The 19,304-nt window shown below is 32.2% G+C and overlaps 2 protein-coding genes across 3 annotated transcripts; one reads left to right on the top strand and one right to left on the bottom strand.

Annotated features, from left to right (window-relative positions):
• Window positions 1-4,536: 4,536 nt before the first annotated feature.
• LOC126679184 (leucine-rich repeat extensin-like protein 5) lies at window positions 4,537-11,954 on the bottom strand. The gene is made up of 6 exons (XM_050374158.2): window positions 11,630-11,954; window positions 9,761-9,881; window positions 9,440-9,583; window positions 7,006-7,202; window positions 6,805-6,880; window positions 4,537-6,183 (listed from the first exon to the last, which is right to left on the bottom strand). Exons 1-6 carry the CDS (start codon window positions 11,749-11,751, stop codon window positions 4,963-4,965), a joined length of 1,881 nt encoding a protein of 626 aa, XP_050230115.1. The 5' UTR covers window positions 11,752-11,954; the 3' UTR covers window positions 4,537-4,962.
• Window positions 11,955-13,484: 1,530 nt separating this feature from the next.
• LOC126679181 (disease resistance protein RPV1-like) lies at window positions 13,485-19,293 on the top strand. Of its 2 annotated transcripts, XM_050374147.2 has the most exons (7): window positions 13,485-13,665; window positions 14,286-14,646; window positions 15,027-16,131; window positions 16,263-16,559; window positions 16,644-17,582; window positions 17,669-18,609; window positions 19,007-19,293. In XM_050374147.2, the coding sequence occupies exons 2-6, from the start codon at window positions 14,357-14,359 to the stop codon at window positions 18,353-18,355; spliced, it is 3,318 nt and encodes a 1,105-aa protein (XP_050230104.1). In that variant the 5' UTR covers window positions 13,485-13,665; window positions 14,286-14,356; the 3' UTR covers window positions 18,356-18,609; window positions 19,007-19,293. The 2 variants fall into 2 exon arrangements, with proteins under 2 accessions (XP_050230104.1, XP_050230102.1); XM_050374145.1 differs by lacking the exon at window positions 13,485-13,665 and having other exon boundaries at window positions 13,672-14,646.
• The last annotated feature ends 11 nt before the right edge of the window (window positions 19,294-19,304 follow it).

The raw sequence follows: 19,304 nt of genomic DNA, 5'->3' as shown, positions 1-19,304 counted from the left end.
GATAATGCTATGATAATATTATGACAAGCCTATGATATATCATGATAAGTAAAATATTAAATAAACAGTAGTATATAATAAAAATATTAAATAAATAGTAGTATATAATTTAAATTAATAGAAAATTTAAATAGTTTAATTAAAAAAATTATTTATAATTAATAACAAAGAAAAAAAGAAACGAAACAGCTATATATTTAAACAAATAAAAAAACGTTAAATGTATTACAAAGATCTGGCGCGCAGGGAGGGAGGGAGGGAGAGAGAGAGAGAGTGAGAGTATGTCAATGTCAGGTTGTGTATGTCAATATTAGTTTACAGGAAGAGAGGAAGAGAAAGAATACATATTAAAGTAAAATTATAAATATTCTTACATGAAAAGTAAAATTATAAAAATATTAAAACTGTGATGTATTTTTACTATCTTTTTCGTGTTGGAGTATAAAATATTATCGTTTTATTTTAGATAAATTTCTCATTCAATTGTTTTTTTTAACCCAAGTTGAGAAACAGTTATAACTAGTCGTATTCCCGCGCATTTGCGCGGAATTAATTAAAAATTAATGAATTTTATTTTTTTTACCATGTATTGCTATTTATTACTTTTTATTATAATTAAAAGATATGAAAAAATCTTAATATGTAAATAATAAAGTCTAATAAAATTAAAATATATTCTACTAATAGATCTATGATATATTTTTTATATTTTATAGTGACATATTTTTTTTTTGAAGGATCACTTTACCTCCTCAATTTGGCACAAAGTATCAAAAACGTTCAAATTAGCAAAATGAGATCACTTTTACCCTGAACTTGGCAAAATGGGTACAAAAACCCCCCTCTCCACTCTCACCTAAGAGAGTGAAATACACTATCTGATTTCAATGGTGGTTTCGGTTTTCTGAAGTGGTTTTTGATAGGAAAAAAGTTTAAAATGGTCCTAATTCTTTTAAAACATTATAAATTAATACCTAATAATTAAAACAAAAAACAATTTAATCCTTCTAACTAAAAAATATAAAATAACAAATCAACCCTCTAAATTATACATATATCACAAACTAACCCTCTAAATTATACATATATAACAAACTAACCCTCTAAATTATACATATATAACAAACTAACCCCAAACTTTCTATAAATTAAAAAAAAACGAAATTTAAAAAAACAGACCCGTGGGTCTGTTCTTCTTAGAACAGACGGGATCTGTTCTTCTTAGAACAGACCGCCGTCTGTTCTAAGAAGAACAGACCTCCGGCGAGGAGGAGCTCCTCCTCGACGGAAATTGTAAAAAAAAATAATTTTTTTGAGAAAAAGTTCATAAAGATCCCTGCTTTAATTAAAGATCCCTGCTTTAATTAAAAATTTAATTAAAAGTTAAGTATGATTAGTAAATATTTAATTAGGAATAATGAGTATTTAAGTAACCCGCTCTCCAATTAAGGCACCACGTCAGCACAGGAGTCTTTTTGTACCGGTTTTGACAAGTTCAGGGTAAAAGTGATACGGTTTTGTCAATTTGAACGTTTTTAATAATTTGTGCCAAGTTGAGGGGGTAAAGTGATTCTTTGTTCATATTTTTTTGTTGGATTTTTTTTTATTCTTGAATGATTCTTTTTTGTTTATTTCATATTAGTTTAAAGCTACTATATTCATGATATATATATACATCATGTACCACAATTTTTAGTATATCTAATTATTTTACAAATTGATAATAGAATTAATATCTATTTTATTTTCGCTTGATGGCAAAAATAAATAAAAGTGATAATAACCAATTTCAAAAATAAATATAAAGAGCATCCCTATTACAATGTCAAATCAAATGCTAAAATTTAACATTTAGAATAAAATGTATATTTTATTCCAGTGTTATATTTTGTGCTAAAATATCTTAAATTTGGTGCTAAATTTGGTACCAATTTTAGCAATATTTAATTATTAATTGGATTTAAATTCTAATTAATAATAAAATTATCGTGAAATAATTTACATTTCTTGCATATAAATAAAATTAGTCGAATAGTTATAATTTTGTCATTTAATATGTCATTTTGCATTCGAGTGAAAGTTAGAAATATATATATTATATGTAGTTTATGTAATGGGTAAAACATCTAAAGAAAAAAATATAATTTTTTTCAGTGGATACAAATACAAAACAATTGAAAAAAATTCAATTATGTCGTTACCAAAGATATAAATATCAATTATTTGTTCATTAAAATCCGAATAACTCTGCAATTCTCTTCTCCAAATTTAAAAGCAAAATCACAATGGGAGAAATAAACAAAATTAAACCTCATTTTGTTCAAAAAATAGTCCTTCATTTTCATGATTGTTCCCTCCGATAACATCATATAATGTGAGTGATTGTTAGACGTTGCAAATATCTCATCTTTAGACCATTTTTTGACCAATTAATCAAAAATATATAAATACAATTCGGTCTACTAAAAAAAGGGAAGTTTTTACCTAGACCTGGTCCATGAAAAATTTATGGACCTATCCAATGAGGTGTTAGAGAAATGAGAAGAAAGAGAAAATAATGAAAAGAGAGAGAAAATTGTGTTAGATTTTTTAACACTTCATTGTAGGGGTGGGCATGGACCGGTTAACCGGTCCATGAGGGTAATTTGTAAACCGGTCCATTATAATACGGTTTTTAAAATTAAAAACCTAAACCTAAAATTTTAAACGGTTAACCGGTAAATTGGTTAACCATAAAAAACGGTTCGGTTTTTCGGTTTTGCGGTTTTTAACCATATAACCATTAGAAATATATAAGAATTTCATAAACCGGTATTAGATAAGAATTTCCCCTAAAAAAATAGGGGTATTTACTCTGAAAAAATCTATACTCTGAACAAAAATCATTTATCAAAAATATATAAATACAATTCAGTCTCTATACTCTAATCATATTTACTTACTTGAGAATGTTTAGGAAAATCCCAACTAAATGAGATTGAGCCGGGATTCAATTCCACTAACCTTTGTAGCTTCGGTTTATATATTATCTAATTTCAGCAAATTTCATCCCTTTTAAACAAAACTTGTCAATTTCTTAAATGACAAATTTTGACATAAAATGAATTTGAGATAGGTAAAATGAATGTTGATGCAGCTTTTACGATCTTTATTAAGATTATGATCATAATAAAAGAAAAAAAAAGTAGTTTATATAAAGTCGTAGTAATTTTTCTCATAAAAATAATAATATAAAAATAAAATAAACATCATAAGATCACATTAAAAAACAACACAAAGTTACATGTCACGTAATCTGTCCAAAAATATATTACATAAAAATAAAATTACTATAATACCATTAATCACATTGAGGCTTAATCAACAATGTAAATAAATACAAATTTAACAAAACAAAGAATAATAGAATAATTTTTTCTCAAAAAAATGATAAATAGTTCACATAATGCTAACTATATTTGGGGGAGAATAAATTGCAAGCCCTCTTAACACAATCTCATTGTCCTGTAGAATTTGATATTTGAAAAAGCGTAGTCACTTCATCCACCATTATTAAAAAGTTCAATTCTGAAACTAAAATAAGGAGATTAATAAGAAAGTAGAATTTTGGTAAAGTTTAAAAATATGATGGAGACTATAAAATGTTCAATCCGGTGATAGAGTTTGTGTATTAGTACAATTACGAAGTTAGGATGAATATAATCTCTATCACCAAATTTTATTGAAGTAATTGTATTGATAGAGTTTGTGTATCTGTTAAACTGAAAATCAATAATAATTATTTAATATTAAAAATTGAAGTATTTTAAAAAAATTGGAAACTCTATAAATGCTCTATTTGGTGAGAATGAATGAGAGGGCTCCGTTGGTCCTCTCAATTATATAATATATAGATGGTTTGACGCATGCCGAATGCCTCCGCAATTTTAGACGATGTTATACCTAGAAAATGATGAAACTGCAATGAGTAATAAACCCTGAAGAATTTGCGCGAACCATACCAACGACGGCAATAGAATCATTAATATTTAAAACTGCATCAAAATCTAGCTTGATCAAACTAGATGATAGTGTTAAAAAGATCATTCATCGTAAACTTATTCCTCATTTATTTCTATATATTTGAAAAATATATATAATAAATTTTATATTACACAATTATTTATCTTGGTGTCATTTTTCAGTTTATTTTTTTATATCATAAAACAAATAATTTAAAATTTATTTAATGTCGTAATGTTAATTATCTATAGCTTGTTTTTGTTTAGTTTCAATTTATGTTTATTTACATTATAAAATAAAAAATAAAATATATTTTATGTTTAAATTATTTATTATTTTATAAAAATAAATATTTGAATTTTTTGACAATTTTATTATTTATATATTATTAAATAGTTAGTTAAATTTTAGTAATGCGATCCAATTAAAATGAAAAAGTTCATTTCCATGAATATAAAGAAAAATAGATGATTTTCAATGAAAGATAATCATATTCTCATTCATAAATAAAGTTTGATAAACCAAACACAAAAATTAATAATCGTTCATTCTCGTTTTTATTTTCATTCTCTTTCATTTTTAAACAACCAAACAATCCCTTACAGATATACATACAGTCCACACTTAACAAAGACAATGAACAATATTCGGCACAAGCCCGGATCCCACGTACATATCATACTATTCAACCATTAATGCCTACTTCGAAAATTAGATTACAACACAGTAAACTGAATTTAATCAGAGACAGAAAGCAAACTAAACAGTATGCGAATAATAAAATGATGATAAAGAAAATTTTATTTGTTGCCTTTTTAAAGATCCCAAAATTGGCTCTAATCAAACTACTGAGTCTTATTTGATGACTATAATACCTCACTTACCTACAGAGAGGAATCAAAAAGGGGCAAAGCTAGAAAATATGTTAACTCCTTTGTGCATAAATCATTGTTCCAGTATTTAATATGGATACCCTCTAATTCGCATTTGAGGTGGTGATCCTAGTTGTTCTTTCTTAATACCGACGAGTGGATACATAAATTGAGATTGTGGAGGATGAGTAGTAGCTGGTGTCATTGGAGGATTTAGGTATGAAGAGTCGCCTATTCCCATTTGAGCTGGTGATCCTAGTAGTTCTTTCGGTGGTGATTCTAATGGTTCCGTCTTAATACGGACGAGTGGATACAAAAATTGAGATTGTGGAGGATAAGGAGTAGCAGGTGCCATTGGAGGATTTGGGTAGGAAGAACCGCCTATTCCCATTTGAGCTGGTGATCCTAGTGATTCTATCGGTGGTGATCCTAGTGGCTCTATCGGTGGTGATCCTAGCGGTTCTTTCTTAATACGGACAAGTGGATACGAAAATTGAGATTGTGGAGGATAAGGAGTTGGAGGTGCCATTGGAGGATTTGGGTAGGAAGACCCGCCTATTCTCATTTGAGCTGGTGATCCTAGTGGTTCTATCGGTGGTGATCCTAGCGGTTCTTTCTTAATACCGACGAGTGGATAAGAAAATTGAGATTGTGGAGGATAAGGAGTAGCAGGTGCAGTTGGAGGATTCGGGTAGGAAGACCTGCCTATTCTCATTTGAGCTGGTGATCCTAGTGGTTCTATCGGTGGTGATCCTAGCGGTTCTTTCTTAATACCGACGAGTGAATAAAAAAATTGAGATTGCGGAGGATGAGTAGTAACAGGTGCAGTTGGAGGATTTGGGGAGGAAGACCCGCCTATTCCTATTTGAGCTGGTGATCCTAGTCGTTCTTTTGGTGGTGATCTTAATGGTTCTTTCGTAATATCGACGAGTGGATATGAAAGTTGTGATTGTGGTGGACAAGGAGTAGCAGGTGCCATTGGAGGATTCGGGTAGGAAGAGCCTCTTATTCCCATTTGAGCTGGTGTTCCAAGTGACTCTTCGGTAATACCGAAAAGTGGATTTGGATATTGAGACAGTGGAGGATAAGGAGCAGTAGGTACCGTTGAGTGACTTGGGTAAGAAGACCCAGGGAATGTTGCCATATTTTGAGGGTACGAGTAGCCGACAAGGTCAGGAGCGGGATGTGCTTTTCCAGACTGTGTGTGACAGCCTGTATCTGGTCCAGGTACCGGAACTAATGGTGCAGGAGTTTGTGCTGTTTTACCTTTGTGTTTTGTATCCGCAAGCTTCACAGTGATACTTCTACCCTGCAACAAGAAGAGCCATAAAACCGTCGAATGAATTCTAGGAAACATAAATCAAGTGAGGACATCTATGTTAATGTAAGATAAACCAGCTAAAAGTTTAGAACTCGAAAGCATCTAGTTGAGCAATTAATTGTCTTTTCAAACTAAAACATCGCTGATCTATCTGCCAAATGTACATGATAATAAGAATTAAAAATCTTGCTCAAGGAAAAAGAAAATCCATTGAACTTCAATTCTCTATCTTAAATAGCTAATTTGAAAATACTCATTATTTACCTCATTCTCAAAGAGATGATAATCAATGGAAGCTATTGGTTTAAAACTTCAACCGCTAGAACATCATAGTCCACTATGGTATGAGTTCGTCTAACTTTACATTTTTTTTCTATTAAATATTGTCTCCCCTCTGCAATGCGTTATTTCAGAAAAGAAGATGCAGCCAGAGAAAAACTAATATCAATAGGCGAAAATACTGTCAATAGTGCGCATGACAGACTTTCTTTACCAGACAAATGACTGATGGCATGCAATAATAGTTAGAAAAACCACAGTTTGATGCCCATAAACAAAATGGCATTCTATTCTGATAACACGGAAATCTGTGTTTTATTGTTGACTTACCCCTAAAAGCTTCAGTGGATCATCTATTGCCCTCTTTGCAGCCTCCACTGTCTTGTACGTGACAAAACCAAACCCACTGCAATTAAGAGAAAATACTAGCTTTCTTATAACTGAGGCAGAGATATAAAACAAAAACTGGGAACAAATTCATATGCGATATGTTGGATTTCTGGTTAAAAGAAAAAACAAACAACAAAATACCGTGATTTATTAGTCTCTTTGTCATAGGCAACTGAACCTTCTTTAATCTCACCATGCCTTCCAAAAAAGCTAAGCAGCATCTCAGTACTGACCTCTGGTGACAATCCCCAAACATAGAGTCTTCTCTGGGCTAAATCAGGTGATGTGCTCGCCCCACTAAATCCTTCACATGCTAAATTGCAGACAGCAAACCGACCCTGGAGTTATGGCATTATAGTTGAAAGAGACACAAAGCAAAGGAGTATCAGTCGCTGGTTAACAAAGGGCGTGGACAATCAAACATGTGATAATAGTGCCCAAGTAAGCACATTCGTTTGCGGCAAGAGATTAATAAATAGTGGGTGAAACAAAGTTGAACACCCAACAACATGTTATGCTAAAACTTAACTGACTTGGCAAAACCATGATCCTACAGTCCATTACAACCGTGTAAGATTACTTTCATCCTAATATAGACCATAGAGCAGCTTAAAATAATAAAAATTATAATATAATAATAACAATAAAGGCAATCGAAAAACAATTTTAACATGTGTCTGGAGGATAGAGAGGGGGACTGTCCATCTTAGTTACAGAGGAGATATAGCCACCAAAACCTACTATTCTAAAAAACAACAAGATCTGGTAACAATTGTGAGATTCACATAAACTTTGCTTAGCTCACAATAAAAATTCATTTTAATACAGTACAACAAGTTTTGATGCCCCACGAGAAATTTTTAAATTTTCATATACTTCTAGATAAAAAAAAACATATTTAATCCTAGACAGTGGATTTGTAGCAGTAGCCACATCAGCAAACTAGATAAAATTTCATTTTATCACTCATGTACTACTTTTGCATAAATCGAGTGAATAACACTAAAGTGATTCATACTAGAGTAAAAAAAACATTTCACTGCAAAACCATCTGCATCAAATTTCTAGATTCAGCACATATTTTTCCTTTAAAAAGCCATTTGAAAAGGATTTTGAAGTGTTTTTTGTTTCCCACCAACAGTAAAACCTAACACACGAAAATGGTCAAGAAAAAATTTTTAGTAATCCAAACAGCGATCAAATTGTCCATATCATTGCATGATCCCAGCTTATGCATCCCCTAAAAAAGCCTCAAAATTCAGCATTATAAAACTGCACATCTAAGAGTAAGTTATGCTAAGGCTTACAAAGAATCCTTTTCCTAAAGTTACATTTTTAACCTTTTCTTAACAATAGTTTTTGTTTTGTTTTGTTTTGACATTTCAAACTGGACCAATGTTTATAAGAATTTTATCTATGTTTGGAAATAAGGTCATTCTACACCCTACACACCACGTCACTAATTTTTTTGTACTAGTTGTAGCAAGTTTAACAAAGTGCATTATCTATTCAGCTCTAAGTTAACAATTAAATATAGATAAAAGGTAAGAAAGTGAATAATGTTATTCTTGGGATTGAAATGCAGAAGTATCAAAAGGACTTTACTGTGTGTTAAAGTTCCAACTATGCTAACACAGGAACTTTATAAGACTAATGTAACTGACTGTACGTGATGGGCAGTGAAGAAATTCCATGTTTATGACATAAGCAATTTAATAGGGCAGGAAAGGGAATTTAAGATGATTATGTGCTAATATGATAAAGAGTGGGCGGAGGGAATGCGCTGAAATAAAAATGAACTAGGAGAGAGCTTAACGTGTGTCAAGAAAAAAAAAAACTTTCTGGAACCTGAGTGCATTTACAGGTTATAGAAGTGAAGGACAAGAGATGAAACTATTTGGCCATGGTAAAAAGCTAAGAGGTGATCAAGGAGGTATTAGCAATACACTTTCTAACAAATTTATTTATGAAGTAAATTAGTGCTAGAGTACTTTGTTTAGATTAATCGCAAATGCAACCTTAGGCCCTCTCCGGCACAAGTTTTAAATTTTTTTAGAATCTGCTTTTTGAAATCGGACTTTCGGAAGAAGATATAAATTCCAACTTCTTCCAAAATGACTTTTGGAATCACAAAGAAAATTTTAAAAATTTTACTCGAAAGGACATAATCATTTCTCCGAATGACTGCGAAAATGGGCCTTGGTAGAATGATTTAAGAAATTTCATATTAAGCAGTATGCAAGGACAGTGCCAAAGTTTCAATTTCCAAAGAAAAGATGATAAACATGTCGTTAAGGTAGCGCTATGCTAGTATATTCTAATATAGCTTGCTAAAATACTAGAATTTACCATTCTTTTGTTCTTCCCTCATCCACATTAACAAACTACTTCAGCTCACAACGTGATAAAGTGTTCTTTTATAGGGTGAAGGCACATGTACACACATTGACATGATGCAAACGCGTAAACAAGAAATGTTGTGCATGCAAGACAGCAATAAAGAAGATTAAAAAAAGACTGGCATTGATCTATAGGCAATATCAATGTAAAGAAACTAAAAGATGTGGATGCCTACATTGATTAGCTTCCTTGGTGCTTTCAGTGCACTTCGTGTTGATTCGATATGTTTGTAAGTGATAAAACCAAAGCCACGAGAAATTCCGGTTTCCTTGTCATAAATAACAGCCCCTTCTTCTATTTCACCATGCTCTCGAAATGCCTGTACCAAATACAAACGGTGTTCAGATCCTTAACAAATTAGGAGAGACTCGCAATGTAATTACATGCATTGGATTGACGAGCTGATTCAAATAGCATTCCCCGGAACAGAAATCATAAGGAACAATCATCGCCCCGACACACAAAAAGCACACTCAACAACCAGCAATACACTCACAGCACACAACGTTTCTGAAGCGGCATTCCATGCAAGGCCACGAACAAAAAGCTTTCGATGTACTGGATCTGCACTGGCTAGACTTTTAATTTCTTCGGCAATGGAAGGATATTGAGACCCTCTTTAAGCATCAACATGCAAACAAACACACATGCACATAGTCAATCACACAAGAATTCACACTTAGTAGTAGAAGTTACATGCACATCATTCACCATTCTTTGAAAAGAAAAATTGAAACCCGCAGAACAATCCCACGACTCCAAATGAGAACAACAAAAGCACAGATACAGCGTAAAAAAGAATAGAAGATCATAGCCTGCATAAAACTTTATAATTGAAAGATACAATTAAAGATCTTCCTATAACATCAAAAAAGAAAAACATAAGCCATTATTTTAACTGCTAAAGAGTACATAAATATGAAAATCAAACACTAAAAAGAAACAAAATTCAGAAAGTGAACTATTTATTAATTTTCACAAACAAAATATCATATTGTATTGCCTAGAATTGAAACTGAAAGCAATTGGAACTAAGGGGGCGTTTGGTTCAAAGTTATGAATGGAAATGAGAGTGAGAATGATTGTCTTGCATATGTTGTTTGGTTCAATAAAGTAGTATAGGAACGAGAGTGAGGAATGATGCAAAAATCAAACTAAATTTGATTCGATTTGATATTATAAAACAATTAGATTTTCCGGTTCGGATTAGTTTTAAACATAGCTTTTTAAATAAACTGAACTGAAAATCCGACTGAACCAAAACTTTGATCAAGTCGATGAGTCTGGTTCGATATGAAAAAAATTAATTCCTTAAAAATTTTGGTGTGGTTCAATTCGGTTAGTTTGATATTATAAAAAATAGGTTTTCGGTTTGTTTCGGTTTTAGACATAATAATTGTTTTTATCTTGTTAACTTCTACTATAAACTAACCCAAAATAATCAACCCAAACTAAAAAACCAAACCGATTTGGTTCGGTTTGCTTTTATAAAAAAATTGGGTTTTCAGTTTAGTTTGGTTTTGGATATAATCTTTTTAAAGTTCTAAATAATCCAAACCAAAATAATTGGCTGAACAGAAAAACTGATCGTACCGACGAGTCCGGTTTGATTTGGAAAATTTACATCCTTAAAATTTTAGTTCGGCTTAATTTAAAAAAGATACATTTCAGTTAGGTTCGATTTGATAATCTAAAAAATTTATCTAATATCAACCAAAACGACCAGTTCAGTTTGATTTGAAAAATATAAATCCTTCAACTTTTCTTTTTTTTTTTTACGAAAAAATTATTTTTTTCATTCGGTTCGGTTAGGTTTGAACAATGAGAATCAATTTTATTTTTTTTAATTTTAATTAATATTTAATATTTAAAAAATATATAAAAAAATTAAAATATATTTTTTATTTTTATTATTTTAAACAAATATTTGCAAATAATTATTTTAAGAATTATATATTATTTATTAATATTAAAATATTTAGTAAAATTTTAACTTGATTACCGTAAAAATGAATTCATTTTCATAGGTGTAGGAAGGAACTAGTGATTCTCATTAAAGGATTGTAATCACATAAATATTTCCAATTCTAAATAAATTTTAATAAAATAAACACAATTAATGCAAATCATCCATTCCTATTCTCATTCCGATTTCCCCTTCTTTTTTAACCAACCAAACACCCCCTATTGATCATCTTCTTCCCTATAAAATAATCACCATCTGGGCTCCAAAGCTAGAGCTCCAATTACTTGTCACGATAATTTAACTACTAGAGCAAATAAAATTGAATGAAAAATTAAAATGCATGAGCAGAAAGCTACTAATAAATGCAATTAAACTAAAGAAAAGAAAGAGAAGACGCACAATCTTAAGAGAAGATCAACGAGCTGGAATTTGTTAAGCGGGTCGAGAAGAGAACGCAGATATTCTTGCGTGCTACTTCCATCGCTGCCCTCCGCCGTCTTCCGCTTCTTCAAAACCTCCATTACTTCTTATAATTAAAGGGATTAGGGGTTTTTTTTCATCAAAAGAGGGATTGGGGTTTTTACAGGCTTCAAAACACAGAGTTTAAATATATTTCTAATTATACTGCCATTTAAATGCAGAAAGCCAAGTGTCTCAGTATTTTTTGGTTTAGAAATAGCATCATGATGGGAGTGGATCAAGTCTTAGCTCCCTTTTGGAATAATTCACATTGAATTGAAATTCATTTATAAATAAATTCTATATAAAAATTATTTATAAATAAACTATACCATTTAAAATGAAAGAATACAAAATTTAAAATTAATATAAATTTTATATATTTATTTTTAAAATGAATTTTAAAATTGAATTTTTTATAACTTTATTTCCATACTAATTTTATAGACATGTTATATTAATATCTAAAAAATAAAAATAATTATTATATTTACTATATTTTTTTATCATACTAGTGTCGTATTACGTGTTTCACACGTGACTCGTAGTGTGACTCGTCAAATTATCAAATAAAATTTAAAATAATAGTTAATTTGGAATAGTTTACTTAAATTTTTTAAATTAATACTCAAATATTATAATTGTAAAAAAATTTAATAGAAAATATATAGTAAAAATTAAAATAATAATTCATTGGAATAGTTTACCTTATTTAGAATTCTATACGATTAAAAATAATTAAAATAATAATCATTAAATAGTCAAAGTAGTATATTTTAAGTAGTATTCTATACCATTATTTCAACATAGTAAATCATTTTAATTTGTACTCTAACTTATCTTAATATATTAGTTTATTTTAATTAGTACCCATCTAAAATTAAATTTATATACAAATTAAATTTTAATTTTAATTAAAAGACCTTTTTCTGACGGAGAAAAATAATAGTTAATCTATACTATATATAAAAGCACAGATTGGGGGGGGGGGGGACATGCAAATTTACGGAATAATCCTTTTTAATATATATTAAATAACGGTTTTATAGTCATTAACAAATTACTTATAATAATTAATTACTAAAAAATTATTATAATTAGAGTTTTAGTTAAAATAAAATTGTATCATGATAGAGGAATATTAATTGAGTATAGAAAAATTAGCTAATCTTTTCCAAATTAATAGGAATATCAATCTTTTAGTTGGACTACACTAGCAACACTATTAATATTATCCAAATCTTTGTTAGTTATGTGTAAATTTACAAAAAAAATTAATTTGATTTTTTTAATTTTGTTTTAAAATAATAATACATGAATTGACGAGTCACGTTACGAGCCACGTGCGTAGCACGCAAAACAAGACTAGTTTAATTAAATATCAACATATGTTTTTTTAAAATTTGTAAAAAAATTAGTAATTATGAATATTAAATGGTAAATAATAACTATTCTTTTATTTAGTTACGGATCTCACTTTTTTTTGGTCAGAGGGTACCTTTGATCCGTTTTTTTTAATAAAAAATCAACGCGTCTCCTGAACTTGTAATATGGAGTCATTTAATTCATTTTTTTTAATTTTTGGATCAAATTAATTGAAAAAATAGGTTTAAAATAATTTTATCGTAACAATTAAAGAATTTTTAGATTTTTTTAATAGCTCACTTTTAATTTTTATTTCACGCATTTTTAAAATATAATTATAAAGTAATTCGATTTAAAAATAAAAAGTTTTAAAGTTCATTGTTCAAAAAAAAAAGTAAAACACTGGGTTAAATAAGTTTAGGGCGGGCCTTGACCTTTATTCATTTTTTTTTAATTGGTGCCAAGATCGGGGTGAAATCCTGTTCGGAATGCTGCTACCACAGTACTACGGTTGTTTGATCTTCTCTTGGCGAATTGGGCCGTCGGAGATTGGAAAAAAGAATGAAACAAGCAGTGGATCAGCATACAGATATCTCCGGGAAACTATGGAGGTGTAATACTTGAAGATTTTTATTCTTCTACATATTTTTGTATTTAATTTTGATAAACAGTGTATTTTCAACTGAAATTCCCTTGTTTAGTCCAAATGATCATGAAAAGTTATGGTATTTTTCTTCAGTTTGCCGGTATTATTGACTTTGATGATTTTGCTTGCTAGTAGTTAAAAGGACTGTAAGTCAAGCTTTTTCTAGAAACTCATTGATGGAGATTTATCTTGCTTTTTTGGTAGACAACAATTTACTTATAGGTATGTGAACAGCATAATAGTAACCAAACATTGACCAAACTGAACCAGCTATTGACTCCCCAATTATCAAAAAACTTATCGTCCACTTAGCTTACCTATTCCTTGCTATATCTATCCTGAATTTTAATTCTGTGCTATTTTTGAGATATTGGGAGTTTTCTTAAGCAGTCATGTCGATTGAGAGTTCTGTATTGATGTCTATGGCTGATGCAACAACTCTATTGCTGTCATTGGCTAATGCAACAGGACATGAAGCCTCATCTTCCATTTCTCTATGTCGTTATGATGTGTTTTTGAGTTTTAGAGGTGAGGATACTCGTAAAAGTTTTACTGATCACCTCTACACTGCTCTGATCCGAGCAGGAGTCCGTGCGTTCAGGGATGATAAGGAGCTTGGGAGAGGCCAGAACATTGAGTTTGAAATCAATAAAGCGATGCAAGAATCTAGAATTTCAATAATTGTGCTCTCTAAGAACTACGCCTCTTCAAGATGGTGCTTGGGTGAACTTGGGATCATCATGGAACGCAGGAGAACTGTCGGGCACATTGTAATTCCGGTCTTTTACGACGTTGATCCATCTCATGTCTCCGAACTGAGTGGGAGATTTGCAGAAGCATTTGCTGAACATGAAAAATGTTTCGAGGTGGAGATGGAAAAATTGGAGGGATGGAAGGCAGCACTTAGAGAAGTTGCAGATCTTGCAGGATTCGTTTTAGAGGACAGGTATGGCATATTCATGTTATTCTTACCTTGTTTTTGGGTCTGAATATTTGATATAAACCATCTGTTTTCCTTTCATTACTTAACGAATTAATGTTGCTTTCTTATATGTGGATAATAACTGAATCTTGGTTTGTTTAAAATACTTTGTCATTTGAAAACAATACCAGTTAAGCTTTCATTAGAATTCATGATATTGCTCTTCATTCTTATCTATGTGCAAAATAGAGAAATAGACATCAACTTCTCACTAAAATTATATTAAAATTCATCATTCAGATCATTCCAGCCAAACATACTGTCGGATGATTTTCCTTAGTTATGAAAATTGAAGAAATCAGAATTATTTCAATTTTTTGCTCTTTTATGGAAATGATCTATAGGTATGAGGCTCAGTTTATTCGCAATATCGTCAAAGACGTCAGGATGAAACTGACTCGTAAGGTTCTAAATCTTTCACCATATTTAGTTGGAATATCTTTTGATGTTGTGAGAATTCATTTTTGGTTACGAGATGAAGCTACCAATTCAAGGATAATGATAATATATGGAGTTGGAGGGATTGGGAAGACAACCATTGCAAAGGCTGTTTATAACATGAACTATGACCATTTTGAAGAAAGAAGCTTTCTTGCAAACATTCGAGAAGCTTCAGAAAAATCCAATGGCCTGCTTCTGATACAAAAACAACTTCTTTCAGATATTCTTAAAGAGCAACCTATCAAGATATACAATGTAGATGAAGGAATCATTAAGATCAAGGAAGCTATTTGTTGCAGGAAAGTTCTTATTATTCTTGACGATGTGGATCAGACTGATCAATTCAATTCCATTATTGGAATGCAGAAATGGTTGTTCCCAGGAAGTAAAATAATCATAACTACTAGGTATGCAGGTTTCCTTACTGTTAATTATGAAGGATCCTCGATACATAAAATGTCAGAATTGGATGATGATTCATCAATTCAGCTCTTCAGCTGGCATTGTTTTGGCCAATATCATCCTCCTGTAGATTTTGAGAAGCTTTCTGAAAGCATAGTAAGTTACTGCAATGGGCTACCATTGGCTCTTCAGGTTCTGGGCTCTTCACTTCGTGGAAAAAGAAAAGATATATGGGAAAGTGAATTAAGGAAGCTGGAAGCACTTCCTAATCGCAACATTCAAAGGATTCTGAAAATCAGTTATGATTCCCTTCAAGATGATCATGACAAATATTTGTTCCTTGACATAGCTTGTTTTTTTGTGGGAAAGGATAAAGATTATATCATCAAAATACTAGATGCTTGCGGTTTCTACACAATCATTGGCCTTCAGAATCTTATCGATAGATGCCTAATAACAATGGATGACCACAACCATATAATGATACATCCATTACTTAGAGATATGGGAAAAGAGATTGTTCGCCAAGAATCGCCTGAAGATCCCGGAAAGCGCAGCAGGTTGTGGCGTCACAAGGATGTTTTCACTGTCTTGAAAGAAAATACCGTAAGAGATTTGCAACTTACATATATATGATGTGTTTGCATGAGAGTATTCTTGCATACACACACATACACGCCCCTCTTTTTGCTTGATTATAATATCAAACAATTTTTGTTAACCTGTTAATAAAGCAGGGAACAGAAGCTGTTAAGGCCCTTTCATTCAATCCAGTTATGCTAGAAGACAAGCATGCCAAATCAAAGGAGTTGGTCTTGAAAACAGAAGCATTTGCTAAGATGCAGAGACTGAAGTTACTCCGACTCTCTAATGCTAAACTTGAAGGAAGCTATGAAGATTTTCCCAAAACTTTGATATCGTTGAGTTGGCGTGGATTTTCTTTGAATTCTTTACCAACCAACTTATACCTGGAAAAGCTAACCGTTCTAGACATGCGCTACAGCAACCTTACATATCTTTGGAGAAAGACCAGGGTATGCTGCTACTAACTTCTTTTAACATTTCATGAAAACTGATTAATTTAGTGGGTTTTCATTGCTTCATTGGTTCATTTTCAGTCTCTTCCAAACTTGAAGATCCTTAACCTCAGTCATTCGTATTTTCTTGTCGCAACTCCCAATTTTGAAGGACTCCCTAGTTTGGAGAGATTAATACTCAAAAACTGCGTAAATATAACTGAGATTGATGAATCTATAACACTTCTCCGGAATATAGTAATATTGAATCTAAGAGAGTGCAAAAATCTCAAACAGCTTCCGAAGAAAATTGCTAGTTTGAAATCACTTGAAGAACTAGTGTTGTCTGGCTGCTTAGAACTTAACGAGTTACCAAAAGTGCTAGCAGAAATGAATTTGAGAGTGCTCGCTGTTGATGGATGTTCGATTAATAAACTACTTTCTATAAATAGAGATGCAACTAGTCCCAGGTTGTCATCAATCACATCATGGGAATCAACCTTCCGTTCTTGGTTATCACCGAGTAGAGGTGCGAAATCCATGAGCTTTTCATTCACTTTTCTACCAAGCTCTCTGGTAAGTCTAAGCCTTGCTAATTGCAATCTATCTAATGATCATATTCTGAAAGATCTCAGCATGCTACCATCATTGCAACGTTTAAACCTAAGTGGTAACTCTTTTCATGCAATACCAGAAAGCATTAACAACCTTACTTTGCTCCACTCCCTTATCTTAGACCACTGTGAAAGTCTGATATTACTTCCAGAGCTTCCAAATAGTTTAAAGGAATTGAATATTAACTATTGTAGCTCACTGGAACGGATCACAAATTTACCAAACTTGTTCAGAAGATTGATTTTTAGATCTTCTGGTTGTGAAAAACTGGTAGAGGTGGAAGGTGCTTTCAAATTACAACCAATTAGAGAAATTGACATGGAAATGATGAGGGCACTGAAATTGATCAATTTGGACTCATTGGAAAGCTTACAGGCAAAAATGGTCAATTGCCTCACAGCAACTTCAAGAACAACTTCAGTCCAGGTTCTTTCTCACTATCTCTAGTTTTTAATCCCAAACAAAGCCTTTTGCTTATATTTTCTAATTATATCTTGAAATGAATGGCTCAGGTGTTGCATGAATGTGGTATATTTACTACTTATCTTCCAGGAAGTGAAATTCCAGAATGGTACAACTTCCAATACCCAGGGAATTCATTTTCTTTTACTGTTCATCTCTGTCAAGGGCAAAAGATTGTAGGGTTGAATTTGTGCGTTGTATATGCATGCAACGAATCTGGAAGTCAGCTTTCCCAGGATTACATTTTATTTGGCACTGCTTTTGCTCTTATCAAGAACACAACCAATGGCTTTTTCTGGACCTACAGCCCAACGTTCTATCAAATTCCAGGAAAGAATGGTTGTAATCTGTGGTTAAGCCATTGGAAATACCTGGATCAATTGGAAGATGGAGATGAGGTATATGTGGGAATAACTATGTCCACAGGCATTCAGATTAAAAGAATTGGAGTTCATCTTGTCTCTGCAGATGAAAAAGAGGGTACCCAGACCCGATCAATTATTTGCTCTCCATGGTATCAAATTCTCAGTAATGCAGATGTGTCAGCGTTTTGGAACCGGATTGGGTATGGTCTCAGCTATAATAATTATAACCAGGACGTTCGGCAACTTCGTTGGGATATGTATCGCAACGGTCTGAGGTCTGATAGTACTAGCCCGCAATTGAGCTCTGTGGTCAATGTTCTTAATAGGATGTATAAATTTATGGGTTTTCAGCGAGGGAGTAGTTCCCTTTAATGCCAGTATTCTAGAGTATTTGGGGTGTTCGGAGTACTCGGCTGAGCTGCAGGACTACCTCTGACAATGAAGGGACGTCCGATTACTAATAATTCTCTAATAGTCATCATGCTGGCAAGATATCGGATAGCGCTCGGGAGGTCGAGTAGATGGCCGAGTCTTTTCTTGTCATGTCACTGGGCAATACTCTATTGAGTAATGCTCAGAGCATGCTGCCGCTCACATTCTTGCCGGTGTTGGAAGACTTAAATCAGGTTGGTTTTTATGACTAGAGTTCAGTTCTTTTAGCATATTTATGCAACTGTATGGATAGGACTGTCTGAGGAGAGGCCTAGATCTGTGTTTTTCTGGCATGCTGTTCATTAGAGTACTTTATGACCCTTTTATCGCGATGTTCCAAATGCTTATTTTCTATATTTTTCAAATCTGGGGCATTGAGATGGGTAGTTTTGTCCGATTTCAGTTTTGAACTGCCCAAGTCTTTTCCTTCAATAGGCTATTGGAGATGTTCCTGCATTTGCAGAGATCTTGTGAGTTCTCACCGAGGTCGCATTAATGACCTTATCTGGGTTGTAAACAACAGAACACAAGAAAATTCTGTTATCATTTGCAAATTGTATTCAGATTTATACTTGAGTAGTATATTTGCAGATTATGCATGCGTGGAATAGACATCTGCAGATGAATTGACCGCCTGGTCTAAAGCTGCTCGGGAGCGATTTGGATTGTGTTTCTTGCTGCACGAGCCCAGCTATCGATCCTCATATTTAGGCGAGGGTGCATCACCAGTTGGTAGGTCCCACTCATCGCTCTATGTTGTGGGTGATAAATCTCAATTTTACCAAAATTTTAAGATAATTTAGATACTTAATTGTAATTAATTATTTAAGAGTTGGTGTATGTTTCGATGGTTTAATTGTATCTTTTCATGATTTAAAGTGTCGGAGAG

Source organism: Mercurialis annua, linkage group LG4 (genome assembly GCF_937616625.2).
Source record: "Mercurialis annua linkage group LG4, ddMerAnnu1.2, whole genome shotgun sequence".
In the NCBI taxonomy this organism is placed as follows: domain Eukaryota; kingdom Viridiplantae; phylum Streptophyta; class Magnoliopsida; order Malpighiales; family Euphorbiaceae; genus Mercurialis; species Mercurialis annua.
This window is presented reverse-complemented; position numbering and strand designations above follow the sequence as displayed.

Coding starts and splice junctions, on each gene's coding strand:
- LOC126679184 (XM_050374158.2), bottom strand. CDS start 11,751: ATGGAGGTTTTGAAGAAGCGGAAGACGGCGGAGGGCAGCGATGGAAGT. Junction 9,584..9,760: donor CTTCAGAAACGTTGTGTGCT/GTGAGTGTATTG, acceptor TATTTGGTACAG/GCATTTCGAGAGCATGGTGA. Junction 7,203..9,439: donor CACCAAGGAAGCTAATCAAT/GTAGGCATCCAC, acceptor CCATAACTCCAG/GGTCGGTTTGCTGTCTGCAA.
- LOC126679181 (XM_050374145.1), top strand. CDS start 14,093: ATGTCGATTGAGAGTTCTGTATTGATGTCTATGGCTGATGCAACAACT. Junction 16,132..16,262: donor CTGTCTTGAAAGAAAATACC/GTAAGAGATTTG, acceptor TTAATAAAGCAG/GGAACAGAAGCTGTTAAGGC. Junction 17,583..17,668: donor CAAGAACAACTTCAGTCCAG/GTTCTTTCTCAC, acceptor TGAATGGCTCAG/GTGTTGCATGAATGTGGTAT.